At 39.7% G+C, this 17895-nt stretch overlaps 1 protein-coding gene across 10 annotated transcripts in view; it reads right to left on the bottom strand.

Annotated features, from left to right (window-relative positions):
* PUM2 (pumilio RNA binding family member 2) overlaps positions 1-17895 on the bottom strand; it is a 129995-nt gene that overhangs the window by 51879 nt on the left and 60221 nt on the right. For 8 of the 10 annotated variants that reach the window (XM_006137572.5, XM_075923436.2, XM_075923435.2 and 5 more), the window contains 7 exons: positions 17035-17103; positions 11346-11451; positions 10794-10981; positions 9964-10136; positions 6518-6788; positions 6109-6202; positions 2141-2266 (listed from right to left, as the gene is read on the bottom strand). In XM_006137572.5, coding sequence (XP_006137634.1) covers positions 2141-2266; positions 6109-6202; positions 6518-6788; positions 9964-10136; positions 10794-10981; positions 11346-11451; positions 17035-17085 — 1009 coding nt within the window. In that variant the 5' untranslated portion in view covers positions 17086-17103. Of the gene's footprint in view, positions 1-2140; positions 2267-6108; positions 6203-6517; positions 6789-9963; positions 10137-10793; positions 10982-11345; positions 11452-17034; positions 17104-17895 lie in introns of those variants that run through there. The other 2 variants (XM_075923432.2, XM_089777038.1) reach the window with 2 other exon arrangements.

Raw genomic sequence — 17895 nt, 5'->3', positions numbered from 1 at the left:
GCCATGCCTGCAAATGCAGGATGGCACGGAGCAACCTGTGCCCCCCCCTTGAAGCTGGATCAGGTAAGCACTGCAATCTCCTACCCCTATCTAACCCTGCACCTCATACTCAGCCTGCTCCTGCACCTTACCACCCACCCAGACTCTATATCCCAACCCTACTTCTTCACCCTACCTCTTGCCCATACCCTGCAGCCCCCACCCACCCTGCTCCTGCATCCTACCTCCCACCCAGATGCCTCATCCCAATACCCAGCAGGTTTTTGCACTCTACTTCCCCCCTCAAACCCCACACTCTTTCCCCACTACCCAGAAGCCTTCTCTCACACACAGCACCCCTCATTTTACCCTCATATGAAAGCCTAAGGGGATGCCACAAAATCTACTAGCTTTGGGCCCCCAGAAGAACTAATGTGACCCTAGGGGAAAGCCCTGATCCTTGGAACTAATCCCCTTCCCCCACAGGGCTGAAGCATGAGGAGAACCCTGATGCCCTGAGTTACATTAGTGAGGTGAGTGACCTCTCTCCCCTCTTCTCACTTGGAGGCCAGGTAAGTGACTTCAGGGGTTTGTTGGTGGTTTTTTTTTTTGTTTTGTTTTTGTTTTTTAACTTCTCACTTGTGCACGGCTCCCAACTGATTTTTTCTGTGGGTCAGTGGCCCGTGACCGAAAAAAAGGTTCCCTACCCTGGCTTATGTCCACCTATAGCACCTTCTATTGCTCTCTTAATCAGCTAACACCCATACTTCCTATTCTAAGCTATAAAGCATGATTTTAACATCTATTAACTGGTTATAAAACATTTATAGTGGAACTCTTGCTATTTTGAGGTCAAATTTGGTTGTTTCCACTAGAAGGTATCTGATGAAGCTTGTGAAAGATGCTGAGTGTTGGATGAATCATTGTCAACTGAAGTTACTACCATTAGAAATCAAGTGTCCATGTTCCATGGTCCATTAATGTCAAACAGATCAAAAGGAAACATTGAACTCCTCAGTCCTCCATTAGTTTAAGTAGGAGTTCACTATAATCCAAACAGGTACATATATATGACCAAACAACTTCTGGGAATGGGATAAACAAGAGGACTTACACCATAACAATAACTACCCTTTTGGTATGCTCTTATAAAGTTAAACACACACAACATTCAGTAAAGTAAATGTAAAAGTATGCTCACAGTCAGTTTTACCACACTTGTTAAAAAAAATTACTGCAAGATTCCACATGATATATCCAGCCTCTCCTGCCTAAACAAAAAACCCACAGCAACTTTCTTGACCCTTTTTCTTCAACACTCCTGATTCTCCACTTCCTCATTCTATATCCCTCTTCTCTTCCACAAATATAGTCATGTAATTTTCCTTTGACACTCACACGCTAAATAATTTCCAGTCTACTTGCAATATAAAAAAACCCCTAGCAGCGAAAGGCTCTACTCCTCATTGCCAGTCACCTTACTCATCAAATGTTACAGTTCTCATACATTATGTGCATATTTTATATTTGTTTCCACCCCCATTACAGGGAGACAACACAACGTAAAATAAATCCATCACTTTCCAAAATGTAAGCAGCATTTCCACATACTATATTTACCCTCAGTCCTCTACAATATTTGTGGTTTTACAACCATATCTTTTTATTTAAAGTTATTTTTTGCCCTTCCTGTTGCTATACGAAGGACTGATGTGGACAGGAAACGCACAGTCTACTGGACAGAGTATTACATAGAATCTCAAAATAAATGATTTTCTAACTTCAGCTCTATCAATGACATGTCTTTCCAAGGAGATTCAACATTTTAGAGCTTCGGGTATCTCAAGTTTTTCCAATTTAAAAAAAAGAACAATACTGAATTTTTAAAATAATTTTCAGATAATATATGAATTAAAAAGTAATCTACTAGACAAAGCTACATTTGATATTATTTGTAACAACCAAAAGTACGAAGTTTAGAAAGAAATATCGTTTAAGTGGATCCTGCCCTCCTAATTATCCATAGAAGTTTTTTTTAAAAAACTACAGATATTGATTTATCTACAAATAAATCATTTTCTCAAAGATTTATAAATGCATTTTACTATTTTCTAATTCTGATCAGTAAGTTAAAATAAAAATTGAGAAAAAGTTGTGTTACCTGCTAGTGTTGCTGCTGCAGCTAACCCTGCTGCAGTGTATGGGTCAGTACCTGGAGGAGCAGCACTGATAATATACGGGTTTGGCACAAAAGCAGCTGGAGCCAAGCCTGCTGAGAATACACCTGCTATATTAATAAAAAAGATTCAATTTTACCAAACACAACCAAATAATATCACACATTTAATCAATGATCACAAGTTAAGCTTACCATGTAGCAAATGGCCAGTGCACTTTTCCTTGTTATGGTGAATCAAAGCCCCTCCCTCTGCCCCTACTCTTGGGCTCTGCAAGTGCTCTGGAGTGGGAGCTAAAAGGAGCAGGGAAGGGACTGGGATGTTAAATTTAGTTTAATCAACTAATTGACAGATTTTCCTTCTGGCCCCGGGAACTAACCCTACTGCGGCTCTGCCTGTTAAATGTCGGCAGGTCCTTCATCTCCCTTTCACCCAGATAAGATGGTGGCCAGGCTAGGGTTCTGTGCCTCTCCGTCCTACTCATGGGGGTGAAACGTGCTTGGGAAGGTAAAGGGCGTGAAGGAGGAGGGAGTGCACGCGTGGCCAGTGGCTGCTCCCCTTGTCCATGCGGAAGTAATGGCCACACTCCCTAGAGGGGACAGCCTTGCTCTGGGGAGCGTGGGGTCAGGGTGGGGTCAAAGAGAAAAGGGGTGTTGGGTGATGGCATAGTGGGGTCACAGGGCAGGAAGGTGTTGGCATGGGCTGTAGGGTTCAGAGGGTAAGGGGTCAAAGGGTATGGGGCATAAAGGTGGAGGTCCAAGGGTGTTAGGCATTGAGGAGCAAGTGGTTGGGTTGGGCTAGGCGAACAGGCAACATATGTTTGCATATGTGCATATTCATTATTTGCATAATGAATATGCAAATAAAATGTTATTGGGTCCACCAAAAGTTTGTGAATGGGTTTGCCAGTCCACAGGATAAAAAGATTGGGAACCACTGTGCTAATCAACCACAGCGTGCCTTCAAACTACAGTCAGCTCTCTTTCTCCCTCTGTCTGACTGAAGCATATGGGGGGGGGGGGTGTTTACTGGTTCTTGGGTGGGGATTCAGGTGCTCCAATTACCAAGTACAGGAGACCTTCACAATTCACAGAACCTTATTTGCAAATTTGTGTATTCATGGGTCTCTCCCTTCCCCCTATTGCACCCCATCCTCTGGCTTAGGAGGGGAGGGGGAAAGTAAACGTGGCCTCAGGGCACAGGTCTGTTTCCAGACAGCAGCAATGGTCAGGGCTCCCCGCACTTACCATGGTGACTGGGAGCCATGGGGAGCTCATCACAGCTCCTGGCCTCCACAGCTCTCGGCAACTGCAGGGAGCTCACGAAGGGGCCTCCCTCCAACTCAGCATTCACAGATTTCACCATCTGCAGTGATACCAGGAATGCATCCACCACAAATGGCGAGGGTTTACTGTAACCTTTTCCAAGTCCACAGAGAACAAGGCCTTGATCATCCTAGGGCTTATAAACCTCTAATCTACCACTCCCATGCAGCTCTCAGGCCCCATTGTATCACAACTAAGAATGTTAAAATTTTCAGCAGGTATACATTTACATGCGGAGGAAGGCAGCTCCGGTGTCGGGAGCCAGCTTTTAAGCCCGCTTCCTGCACATACTGGCTCCTGCTGAGCCACTTGCACTCCCCCACCTCCTGTACTGCTGCCTCTGATATGGAGGGAACAGGAGGGTGGAGAGAAGAGGCAGCTCTGCAGGAGCCTATACAAGAAGAGAGCCGGCTTTAAGCTGGCTCCCACCTGCTTTTTTTAATACAGACGCAGCAGCAGAAGGTGGTGGTGGGTGGGGGAGCTTTCATGGAACTAGGAGGATTAACACCTATAAGCTCAGGCTCACTGGGTAACCATTTACCTGATGTTTTAAAGTGAAGACAAAGTAGCAGAGAAATAATTACTTTCAATTTTTCTCATCACAAAAGTGTCTGCCCTAATTCCATTCACTTAGGTCACATGAAAACAGACAACTAAATATTGTTAAATTTTACAAGTATTTATAGTCTCAATATTAAGATGGGTGAACTTGAGTGTGTTATTAAATGAGGATATTGATATAATAAGCATAAAAAACCTGGTAGAAAAATGCTAATCAATGGGACATTAACAAGAGTACAAAATATATAGGAATGATAGGAGATTATGTTGGTGAGAGTGGCACTTATGTAAAAGAAAGTATAGTCAAATACAGTAAAAACCTTAAATGAATCAAACTACAGGCAGTCCCCGGGTTACGTACAAGATAGGGACTGTAGGTTTGTTAAGTTGAATCTGTATGTAAGTCAGAACTGGCATCCAGATTCAGCCGCTGCTGAAACTGATCAGTTTCAACAGTGGCTGAATCTGGACACCAGTTCTGACTTACATACAGATTCAACTTAAGAACCCCAGGCATCCCCAAATCAGCTGCTGCTAAAACTGATCAGCAGCTGATTCCAGGAAGCCCGAGGCAGAGCAACTTTGCCTCGGGCTTCCTGTAGTCAGCCGCTGGTCAGTCAGTTTCAGCAGCGGCTAACTTGGGGACGCCTCGGGCAGAGCAGCTGGGGTGCTGCCGGGTTGGTCCAGTAGCACCAAGGAGCGGTGCTGCGGGACCAACCGGCAGCGCCCCACCTGCTCTACCACAGGGCCCGGGCTTTGCTCCACATCTCCCTGGTCTGCTGGGGGGTGGGGGGGCACTAGCTGCGTCCCCCCCCAGCAGACCAGGGAGACAGGGAGCAGCTTTTCTCGCCCCGGAGGAGGTGGGCGGCGGAACCAGGCATCCCGCCGCTCCAGTCCTCCGGGGCGAGAAAATCCCCGTTCGTAACTGCGGATCCGACATAAGTCGGATCCGCGTAACTCGGGGACTGCCTGTATATCATAGAATTTCTGTGGCCAGAAATTCCATGCCCAAATACATCCTATTTCCTTTCCTCCCTCCAGGAGGGCGCAACCCTATACACCCTGCCTCCTCCCACAAATTCACTGAGCTGCATATCCCTCTTCCCTAGGAGCACAACCAGGCTAGGTAGCACAGCCCCATCCACCGCAGAAGAAGCCACAGCCCGTCCCCACACCAGACTTTTCAAATGGGCCTGTTGGGGCAGCTTTGCTCTGTGGTGAGCCCAGGGAGTGCAGAGCATCCACTCCAGAGAGCCAGGGAAGAGGCCAGGGTGCAGCGTAACCACGCTGTCCCCAAAGGGCTATGTGGTATGGCCAAGATCTGCCTAGCTCATGGTAGGGACCGGAATAGCACACATGAACGAGGGTCCTGGGTCACCAGCACATGCCAGAGCTGCTTGCTTGGGAGGAGACCTGAAGCATGGCCCCCAAGCGCTGTGGCTGGGCCCAGGCAACACAGAGCAAAGCTGTGCAGCAGGTGCATGAGCTGGGCGGGGTGGGGACCAGAGCCAGGAGAACACTGCTCCAGGAGAGCGCAACCCTAACACCCCCCCCCCCTCACACACACACATTTCAGAGAGTAGTCACGTGGTCAGAGCTCCTGGGTCGGGGCTACTAGGGAGGGGAGAGGCTGTGCAGCTGAGGTGGGCAGCAGGATGCAGTGACATGATGATGTCATTCTGTCATCCCGCAGGAAAAATATTTTACTTATATATTTGGGGGCAGAGAGAAAGAATATAAGCGCATTTCCCATTTTTAATCTCATCCATATTTTCAATATAGAGTTCTACATAAGTAAAACTAATTTTCAGTCAAACACAAAAGTGTGGTAGGCAAAAATTTAGGTAGAGGAAACATAAGATTGCAAGCTCAATTTTAGACTCAGTTATACAGAGTAGGCACAATGCATTTACTATTTCCCATTAATTAACTAATTAGAACACCATATACCAGTAAACTTGAATTAGATTTGATGTTTAGTAACCTGAAAGCAGCCTAGCAAAATAATACCATGTCAATTTTTTCGTCACAGGCTTCTAAATATTTATGCATTATCAATATCTTACCTATGTGTGGCTGCTGAGCTGCAGCCAATGCGTACTGCTGCTGCTGGGCGGCTGTTAACTGCTGGACAGTTAGCGCATTAGTCCTCTGGAAAAGCTATGATACATAAACATTCAAGTTTTCAATTTAAAGATGTGAGGCACGCTTCCAAGTTTAGACTTTACATATAAAATACTATAAACGTCTTCTGACGGGTTGGAAAGTTGTGCACAATATATTTTATATGGAAATTTAAGTACACTTATTAGTTCCCATCCTAGTCTCTCTCAAGTATAGGAGTTTAATAAGGTGAAATACAGCAAGCATGTTATGCTTAAGTTAAATAATCAAGAACAAAACCAAACTGCAACATCTTCAAACCACAGAACATTTTAACCACATTCTCAACAGTTCTATAAGCTCAGCACTAACCTGCTGTTGAGAACTGTAGTCAAAGAGTCCTACAGTAGCTCCTGAGGAGTCCATTTGTACCTGATTACCAGGATAGTCAAATTGTAAAGAATCAAGACCAACTTGTTCCATGGCATCCAGATTCTGAGTTTCTGTGTTTGAAAAGTCTTCTACCAGAGGTTTGTGGGCTGTAGGATTGGGAAGTGAACCTAATCCTTCTGTGGAGTTAGGGTTAGGACCCAAGCGCTCAGCTACTTCTGTTGGGGAGGCTTGTCGGCTTCCAGGAGTACGACTGCACAGAGGAAATTAAAAGACAGCCTCTTACAGCCTTGATAAATAAATCAATTATATATAAAGCATATTAAAATCTGCTGAAGGAGAATCTTTTAAAACATGAAAATGTTTACAAATATGACTAAGACAGAAGATTTGCTGTAAGCAATTTAACAGGCATATAAAGGTGACCTAAGTCAAAAGATCATCTTTAGCTTTATTATTTTACGTGCATTATGAAGCCCACTGGAAAATATCTCCAAGCTCAGAAGGCTCAAATGACAAACTACAGATTAACTCGGCTACCCCCTGAAGCAGTTGATCTGTATAGAAAAAACAACAACAAATGGTCTGGTAGTACTTTATAGACTAAAAAAACATGTAGATGTCTGTGCCCACGAAAGCTGATGATACCATCTACATGTTTTGTTAGTCTATAAAGCGCTACCAGACCATTTGTTGGTTTTTTTACGGATCAACTGTAAGGGCTCATCTAGATGGCAAGTTAGTGCCTGGCAAGCTGGGGTTCAAATCTACTGCACACTGGCATATATCGTACTAACTGCACACTAAAAGCACCCTACTGTGCTCCCATTTAGGAAATGTGTCTGTCCTACTTCTCTCATTTTTACAGCACTCAAAGGTTTAAATCTCACTGAAATAAATGCATGGTGCCTCCAGAAAATCTGCAGACATAAATAATCCTGAACTTTTCATTATTTAAAAAAAAAAATTAAAAAAATCCAGAAGCCTGTCTTCTTTTGAAGGAAAGAAAGAACGCTATAAAGCCTCTCTTTTCAACAAACTGGTTCAATCTAGAACACAGATAGTTAGACACTCTAGTGCTCTGATGGTGACAAAAAGCAATACCACAGCACACTTATATTTATTTAGGAATCCAGGGGACTCTTATCTGTTCGTAACCCAGTCTGGCTCCAAACCCAGGTTATGCATTAAAAACCACTTAGCACTGCTTTTTCTTTTCCTGTGACACTAGGGCAGGCATGTCCAAAGTCCGGCCCGCGGGCCAATTGCGGCCCGTGTTCTGGTTTAATACAGCCCCACAGGTAATTTGTCAATATCTATCTTTTATGGCCCCCAACGAATCCATATGTATTGAGATGAATACATTGTAAAATCTCAGTTAATGTCAGTTGGTCTAAATCAGTTATAAATATATTTGGACACAACATGTATACTTGGTGTTATGTTCCTGTTCATATTTTTTTAACTTAAAAGTTGACAGACAACCTTTATTACCAATAATATGTAATGTACTTTACAATGTTCCTGACATATATTTCAGCTTCCTAGATTTTTTTTTCATCTGGCCTTCAGATATGAAAGGCAGAGTGATTTAACACCTGTTTAGATTTGTCATCCATGTGACTAAATGAAAAGTATGCCGTTTGCAATAAACTTTGCATAAAATAGTTAATTTGCATTTAATTTTAATGGTTCAAAGAATGTCAGGCAAAATGGTCGGCCCTCACGCATGTTCACTTCATCAAATCTGGCCCTCTTTGAAAAAAGTTTGGACACCGCTGCACTAGGGCAACAAAGCTAGGGACCAAAGAAACTAAAGTTTCATGTATCAGTTATTTCAATATCCATTTCACTTATACAGGAAGAAAACCCATACTTCAAATAAATTCAAAACACTGTTTTAATATAAATATCATGAAATACAAGAAGAACAGGACAAACATTTAAAAACATAGTTAGGATAGGTTTGCTCCTTATGGTGGTGCTATTGTGTTGCTATAGTTAAAGTTGGGTCAATAGTTCAATTATAAACCTCTATTTTCAGGGATTTATAACTCTGCTTCAAATTGGCTAGTTTAGTTATATAGCCTTGTCTATTATTTCTTGAGAGGTTTACTGGTTTTGGATGCTTTTTTGCACTTATGCAAATAAAATGTAATTCCTAAAAAAAATCATTTGAAAACCATTAAGTTTTTAATAGTTTGTTTTTCTTTAAATAATCAAAAGTAATGACAACACAGACTATAATCTAATCTGCATGCACAGTAGACAATTTATTACAAATGTAATTTACAATTTATTACAATTGAAAAAACGTTTTATTTTTGCTACTGCAGCATGCATGCATTCCAAATGAGTGACAGTCGCTTTTCAGATACACAATGTGTTTGGGTTTCTCTTGTGTTATAATTGACGTTTATTATTTTAGTATTTTTTAGGGTTAGTATTTTTTAATATAGATGATCATTTATTTATCCAAAAGCCTAGAAATGGGTCTGAAGGATCCATTTTTATTCCAGGGTAAATATGCATTTCCTTAACCTTCCAACATTTAAAAAATAAAATTAAAATCAAGCAAACATTTAAATATATAGGTTCAATTTTAGAGCAAGAAAAAAATATTAACAGTTAAAGATGACAATGACAATCTTTAACTCAAGGTTTGCATGCCCCCATTTTCCTGTCTTATCAACGTTTATGTTAATTATCAAGGATTCATTAGACAGGTATTTAGATACCAAATTGATTGGTACCTTGCAAATACCAGATTCAAGGTTTAATTAAATATTAGATAAAATAGGGTGGCTACTTGTGAGGATTGACTGGGCTGTTATGAGCGGGATCAATGGTTTTCTTTTAAAACAAAAGAACCTTGAGTAAATGTCATTCTTGTCAGCATTAAGAATGGTGCTGACTAGCTAAGAAGGGAGCTCGCATCACATCATGGTGGTCAAAGAGGATGAAGTGTGTGAGCAAACTCAATTGAGTTTCCAACAAATTATACAGTGGAAGGATGCAATAGCAAAAAGTAAAGGTTATATTAAAATTCTGCAGGACTAACTCTTGAACATTAGCCAAATGTGAAAGTTATGAAGTTTAAGAAGAAAAAGTCAGAAAAAGTAATTTAGTTCATGATTTATTAAATAGATAAAAGCCTAAAGCCCCCTTTAATACATCTTACACACTGCCTTTTGCAGGTAATTTATTTTGGAAAAAAAAATCACTAAATTTAAGATGAACTTCTCTCTCATGAAAAATGACACACGAGCTAATGAAATTGTAAGCAACATGGCACAGCAGGAGGGGGAGGATGTGAGATAGAAGAATCAATCTACAGCTGAATAAATGTTTGAATCTGACACAAACCAGAACTGCAAGTATCCCTAAAGAGATATGCTCGTCTTCTTGAGAAACAATTAAAAGCTTACTTAAAATCTTTGCAATCGGCATCCATTCCATTTGGCAAACCTCTGCCATTTATTTTAGTAACATCCTCATCATCTCCTTGTTTAAGATCTCTGTTTTTGTCCTCCTCAAATGGAGAAGCCTTTCCTTTCTGATCTCCTTTCTCAGGTCCATCTGTTTCAGCATCTCTAGTGCCCTAAGGAAAAAGAATCTGTTTGATTCTGAATATTGAACAGCACAAAAGGAGCACCATAAGATGACCTACTTCTACACTACAGTGCATGTAAAAATACAAACATTGTGTTTGAAATGAAATTGCATTTGGTAGGTAACTTGTTTATGAAGTTTCAACCACATGCAATTAATAATTGTTAAAACATAAAAGGGCATTGCCAGGATTTATAAAAGAAAAGTAACTCAACCTTAACTATAGCGGTGCTGGTAAAGCAATGACACCACAATTTAGATCACTATATACTGTTAAATAAAGGTCAAATAAGTGTTTTCAAGATCTAATAATATGAAGCTTAAAAGGCCAATTTTATATTTTGTTTTAAATATAGATAGTTAAAAGCTTTTATAACTCACCAGTGATTTGTACAGTATTTTTCTGCCTGGATTTGAAGTGATTGGTAAAGAAATGCAATAATTTTTTTCTGAGATATTTATTCAAAGCCAAGAACTCCCCAAATGCTTCTCCCTAGCCCCTTCATGTTAAGACCTTTCAACTAAGGAAAACAGATGTGTAAGAACTACACATTGCTCAAATAAAAGGAAGGAAAAATACAATACAAAAAGTAACTATGTACAAGAATTCATAGCACTGCTGTGCTTAAAACATTAGATTACTTACAAAAGCTCCTTTCCTAAACCGGGAATCCAATTTATCTGCTGGAGAGGAACTTAATACATATTCTACCATGCTCACTCCAAGGCCACCACTCTCTGATCGAGGAGACAATACAGCATTTACTTCACTGTTTCCATGAAAACCCTGTCCAGGCTTTCTCTGTACCATAATAGGCTGGGACATAGAATGGTCTGTTTAAAAAAAAAAAAATTACTAATCTGTACTTTACAGTATAAATTGTATAAGTTGTTAACATTTCATAAAGAGGAACATATTAAGCAAACCCAGAATATTACAATTAAATACAAAGCCAGTTTCATTTTTCTTTTAAAAAGTTATAACTGACTATATTTAATAAAAAAATCTTTTTTTTTTAATCAGTTGAGACAAGTGTTACTGGCATACCATTGTCATTTGTTCATTATAGGTTTCTCAGAATTAACATGAGGGAAAACAATTTAAAATTTAATGCATGTCCACAGTTTTATAAAACTTATTTTGAAACAATAGTTAGTTAACAGGAATCATCTTTAAATGCATATCACAATCACTTACGAGGAGTTCCCCATGCAGTCTCTCTCCACTCATCACCAAGGAATATCCCTTTTTGTCCATCTTTTGCTGAATCATCAGGTTCCCAAAACTTTTTGGCAGGTAAAAGCTATTTAAGAGGGGAAGTTACTTCATTTACAATAGCCAAAAACTACCCCAATAGTTCTTATAAATAACCAAAAATATTAACAGCACACCCAAGGGGGATATGCTCCATAAGTAAAACAAGAAATCTAGTTATTTAATTAATTCTATAGATGTTAACTGTTCCAAAAAAAACCAATTACATTTAAACATTTAAAAAATGAAAAACAGTGTTTAAATACACACAAAAGAAGCTCAGCTGGCAACCCAAGTACTATAGCTACCCAGAATACATATAGAATGAACAGTAACTATGCCAGCTTCCCAATGTTAATACACGAATGTTCTTCAACCCTCACCTAAGCAGGTTGCATCTCTAAAGGTGACATTCTGGTTTCCACCATGAAGCAAAATTTTGGCCTTTCAGCCTAGATAAGAGTACCAGAGGTAGTTTTCATGTCGTCATTGCGTTAATTTGGAAATGAACCAAGTCTACAACCTTCAGATAAGCGACTATCTGCTGATGGCAGATCATCTGCCTCTAGATTATTACCAACCTATCATATATGACCAGCGATCTACAGAGTATGGGTTCCAAATGTCAGTCATTCCCCTTTGTGATATGGTTAGCTCCTATTACACTGCTCCAATTCAAAATTAGAATTTCAGGATTAGGGATGTGAAAGTTTAATCAGTGGGTGCTGGAGCAGCTCCCCACCTTGCTCCAGACCTGCGGATGGCCCACTGCAGGCAGGGGCTATTCCGGCATCCCAGCTGGAGCAGCTTCTGTCTGTGGCAGACTTAAATTTCACAGTGTTGTGATAAAACATGATTTTTTTTATTTAAAAATGGAAAAAATATCAAATTGTAAAACCCTTAAGAATCAGTGTTTCTGACGTATTCAGATCTCAAAGGATGGAGAAGTACATCAAAGACCATGCAGCATTCCTCAATACAGAGTTACTGAATGAAATTTAATAGCTTACAAACTTGATCTAGTGGCCCCCATTCTAGCTTTAAATCCTGTATTTATGTCTATAAAGGCACCACACTGCCTTTCTTTTGAATGTCCTAGGATAGGGCAGAAAGGAAATAGTCATTTTATGGAAACATGTAGGGGAGAAAAGTGTGTTTGTGGAAAAAGAAAGTGGCACTTCCAACAGGCAGCATGAATACGATCATTTAGTTCAGAGATTCTTCTGGTTAAGATAAAAGCTGCCAAAAACTGATGAGCAGAATAGAGCAGATTAAATCAGGATGTGACCAAGTCATGAAATTGTCATACACTTCTAGTGTGTTTATTCTGTGTCCTCTTCAATGAAGTTATTTATATACGACTTATTATCCAGCTGAAGGTCAGACAGGCATGATAGAAAATCTTAGTGAGGAAAGACTGGAATCACATTTATTTATCCCTGACAGTGTGTGCAGGATTTCTGCCAAACAAAGGAGTACTATCTACTGGTAGACTGTTTCATCAAGAACAGCAGCCAGAATATAATAAAGTCTAAATTGGGTCAGACGAATGGTCCATCTGGCCCAATGTCCTTTTTTTTTTTTTTTTTTTTTTTGACAATGGCAGGTTCTTCAGAGGGAATGAACAGAACAGATAATCATCAAGTGATCCATCTCAAATCATCTATTCCCAGCTTCTGGCAGAGGCTGGCGACACTTCAGAGAAGGTTCTGCATCGCTGCCCTTACTAGCTAATAGCTACTGATAAGCTATCTTCTAGGTACCTCGTTCTTTTTTTAAATCTTGTTATAGTATTGGCCTTCACTCCATCCCCCAGCCAAGATTTCAGAGGCTGACCATGCTTTGCATGAAGAAATACTTCTTTTGGTTTAAACCTTCCTCCTATTAATTTCATTTGGTGACATACAGTTCTTGTGTTATGAGGAGTAAATAACAATTTCTTATTTACTTTCTCCACACAATCATGATTTGAAAGACCTCTACCACATACCCCTTAGTTGTCTTTTTTCCAAGCTGAAAAGTTCTAGTCTTATTATTCTCTCCTTATTTGGAGGCATGGAGGAGCTTTCCCATCATTTTTGTTGCCCTTTCCTGTACCTTTTCCAATGTCAATACATCTTTTTTGAGATGGGACAATCAGATCCGCATGCAGTATTCAAGATGTGTGTACCACAGAAAATATCATATTACCTCTGAATAATTCCATTTTATCACCTATGCCTTCTTTAATGATTCCCAGCACTGTTAGCCTTTTTTTACTGTGATGCACCGATGTTTTCAGATGTTTTCACAATGTCTCCAAGATCTAAATCAGTGGTAACAGCTGATTTAGACCCCATTATTTTATATGCATAGTTGGGATTATGTTTTTCAGTGAATTTCACCTGCCATTTTGTTGCTCAGTCACCCAATTCTGTGAGATCTCCTTATAACTCCTTACAGTCTATTTTGGACTTAATTATCTTAAGTAATCTGCAGATGATACAAAACTTTGCTACCTCACTATTTGCCTCTTTTTCCAGATCAATTATGAATATACTAAACAGTACTGGTTCCAGTACAGACCATAATGGGACCACTATCAACCTCTCTCCATTCTGAAAACTGACCATTTATCCCTACCCTTTGTTTCCTATCTCTTAACCAGTTACCAATCCAGAAGAGGACCGTGACTCTTATCCTATCACATCTTACTTTGCTTAAAAACTAGAAGAGAACCAAGAAGTGGACAAACCTGATCTTTTGCAGAGCCCTGCCTATGAGCGAAGATGCAGAAAAGTCATTAAGAAGGTATTTCAGGAATGGTTAGTATAGCATGCCCATGGGCTTCTGCTCTTTGTGACAAGCAAATTGCTTTACAATTGATCTTAGGATGCAAAAAGATGTATTTTAGGTTACTCAAATTTGTCTGAGGCCACGTCAACAGTTAGATACTACATTTTGCTGGATTTTATGTAGTGACAATTTAACTCCACCACTGAGTTTGCCCTCAGAGAATGGAAGTACATAGGTAGGATTTTTTCCTGCCTAAGTTAATAGGGCTTAATCTTCCCTAAAGAGGGGGGACTGACCTAGTTCTTCCCAATTGCTGATGGCTAAGTATGCATTGTGTTGTCCATCTTAAACAAACTCTGGTTATATAACAAGTAACTAGCTAAGGGCATAAGCAGCCCAAACAAATGACCATCTGTTATTTCTTATATGGCACCCGGAAGAACACCTCTGAAAGAGCAGTCTGCACTTCTATTGTTGGCATGTCATCCATTCTGCTGTGTAACCGCGAAGCAAAGGCAAAACAGGCCATTCATTTAGTGATTCCTGCATCTAACCCAGTGCTTTAACACAAGCATATATTTCAGAAAAACATTTAAACTTCATTAAAGACTCCAAGTGATGAAAAAATTAACAGTATTCCTGGGTAAACATTTCAGTATTTTAGTCAGCCTCAATATTAAAAATGACAGTTTGAACTTTGCCAACATCAGTGTCCAGCCATTGGACCTTGCTATGTCTATCTACAAGATTAACTGTGCTCTCCAGTAACACATCTTTTCCTCTGCCACCACTGCCATGTTATCTCAAGCTGCTTTTCAATAAGCTAAACAGACTATACTCTTAGTTTCATTTTAAGGAGCGTATTCCAGCCAACCTATTCTTGTATTTCTTTTCAGAACCTTCTCCAATTTTTCCAATATCCTTTTTAGAGTGCCGACACCAGAACTTGACACAGTGTTCCAATAGCAGTTTGACCAATTTTTTCTTTGCTTGCCACTAGCTTGCTTCATTGGCTCTCCTGCAAGGTTTTCCCCCTTTAATCCTCAAGTTACTGATATGTACTTTCATCCTTTTTTCTTCTTTTTAGGTCTAGCATTTACTACACAGCACTGCTTCCTAACCTAGAGATTGGGATCCTAAAATGGACCACAAGAGAATGGCTAATGGGTGACAAACTGGGGGAAGAGGAGAAAGCCTGTGAAATTAAAAAGCAGGAGCTGTGGTCGGAAAGTGGAAGATATAGAAAGGAGTAAGGTCAGAGGTAAAACTGCAAAGAATAAGTCTGGAGTCACAGCTAAAAATGGTACTCAATTTTCAGGAGACCAAAAGAGGAAGACGTCTGCAATACAATGTATTTTTTATGTAGAAAACTTTTCTTTTAATCTTGTTTTCTTCCTAAGTAAAGCAACATTGCACTGTAGCATGTAAGTGAATGAAGGGAACGAAATGATATTTGGCTAAACACATTATTCAGTCTTACTCAAACTAATTAATTTGTTTAGATATGACCACATTTACAGACTGAAAGCTAGCTGAAGGACTGCCAACAAATTGTCATGATAAATAGCAACACTAGAAACAAAAATTTGGATTTTTTAAAAAAATATAGTTTTTCATGTATTCTGGGAGCATAACATTACACTTTACCAAAAAACACCCCAAAAAACCAAAAACAACAACACTATAGAAGTGTTACATTTGGCATACACTAAAAAGTTAGGTCCTATCTATGTCACTCCTGTGTGTAAAAAAATCAACACCAGAGCATTGTAGCTAAATCAACCTAACCATCAGTGTAGACGAAGCTTGGATGACGGAAGAATTCTTCTGCCAACCTAGCTACCGACTCTTTCTCCTATCAAAAACAGACTTCAGTCACACTGGTGATTAAGTTCATAATAAAATAGAACATATCCACAGATTTGTTTATTTTGGTGATTTTTAAGTGGGTGTTAGCCAAACCGTACTTCTTTTCATTGTCTTCAAGTGATGTGGCATAACCTACAAAACAGCATACAAAGTGCACATTTGCAAAATAACTCACATTTGCATCTAATACCAAAGTTTTACGCTACAGTCATTTTTGGAGACTTAACTAGTAAAATCTGAGAACATGACTCAAAATAAATTCAACTTTTCAAAGACAGATAAATTTTACTGAGATTGAGAAGAGCAAGCCGCCTGATTTAGCAGGCAGCAGTGGGCGGGTGGGGATGGGGGGGGAGGAGAGAGAGGGGGCTGGCTTAACCATGAATGTGAACTGATGAGCCCAGGCTCATCGGTTAACCATGTACACTATTACACTTTCACATCCCTATTTGAAGGAAAAGGATATTTTTAACCAGCAGAGTATTTTAAATTATTTAAATCTTCACACCTCTCATTCTGGAAGAAAGCTCTTGTTCCTCGTCACTAAGCCATAGCACATGCGCTGGTCCATCAGCACTAAGGTTACCCATTGAAGAAGTCATAACACTAAGGGTATACTATAATAAATGTACCTAATTTCACTAAATTTATAATTGTGTTATTTTTCTCTGGGTCCAGGAATCCTGCAGAAGCCCACAACACCATAGGTTTGGGTCAGTTGAAATAGCTTCTTAGAAAGCAGCAAGAGCAAAAATTAGTTTTTTCACAATCACGTCAACAAACCTACATTACTAGCTCTTCTTCCCCAAGCATATCAGTCGATAAGCCCAATTTGTTATATATTGTAAATACCATCTTTAGGTGCCCGAAAAATTGTTGTCCCCAGATCAAAACCTGCACCTATCAAGCTAAGACATTAAAACAAGCAAAATCTTATTAGAATTTCCAATCCTCCAATGATATTTTCTAATCGCCTATCAATATTTACCTCTCCCATTCCCCGAGATTCTAGTGCAAGAGCTTGAAACTCATGATTCATCTCATCCACAGATCGAACCTGAAGGAAAACATACGACAATTAGCAATTCATTAGATAGTGAATTGCACCTTTAATACAATTATGCAGTTATATATTCCCAATATGATTTTACTAGATTTTTTTTAAAAAGGGGTTCTAAAATTCAGTTTCCAGCTGTCCCACCTCATGTTGATCGTTGCACTTCTGCATTTTAAATATAGTAAAAGCTCAGGGGCTCTTCCTACATTTAAAATGCAGAGCCCCAACATGGGTGGCTCCTGGAGCTGGAATGAGCTAGGGCTGCTCAGTCCCAGCTTGAGCCGGCTCCTGGAGCTACCCCTGCTGTGGCTCTGAAGAGTGCTACTATTGACTAATTGTATAGTTGATAATTGATATAATCTGAATCGACTATATTATTAGTCTGATAACCGCATTGTAACATCCTTAGGCTGGAGCACACAAAATCTACTAGGACTTAGCCCCCCTAGGCCCTGGTGTGCATTTCTATAAACATATGTTTATATAACAAGGATCTTTTTCACACATCAGGGTTACTGGTCATTGATAAGCTTATGTGGAAAAAAAAATACATGCTGAAAATTGCACCTGCAAATGTGATAATCTGGATAAACTTGCAGCTCTAGAAATTTCTAAATCAAGAAATTTGAAAACAGAACATTTTTAGCAGCAAATTTAGCAATCTGAATTTAAGGAGCAGTATTGATTTCCTGGCACTGGTGGGTTTTCCATTGCTAAAACTCAGGATGTCATTATAGAACATATTAAACTACTATTGAATCTCTGAAAATATGGGATCAGCAGCATATGAGT

This window comes from Pelodiscus sinensis, chromosome 3, assembly GCF_052426305.1.
Source record: "Pelodiscus sinensis isolate ZL-2025 chromosome 3, ASM5242630v1, whole genome shotgun sequence".
NCBI lineage: Eukaryota > Metazoa > Chordata > Testudines > Trionychidae > Pelodiscus > Pelodiscus sinensis.
The sequence above is the reverse complement of the archived record's forward strand: the minus strand, read 5'-3'. Positions and strand labels throughout refer to the sequence as shown.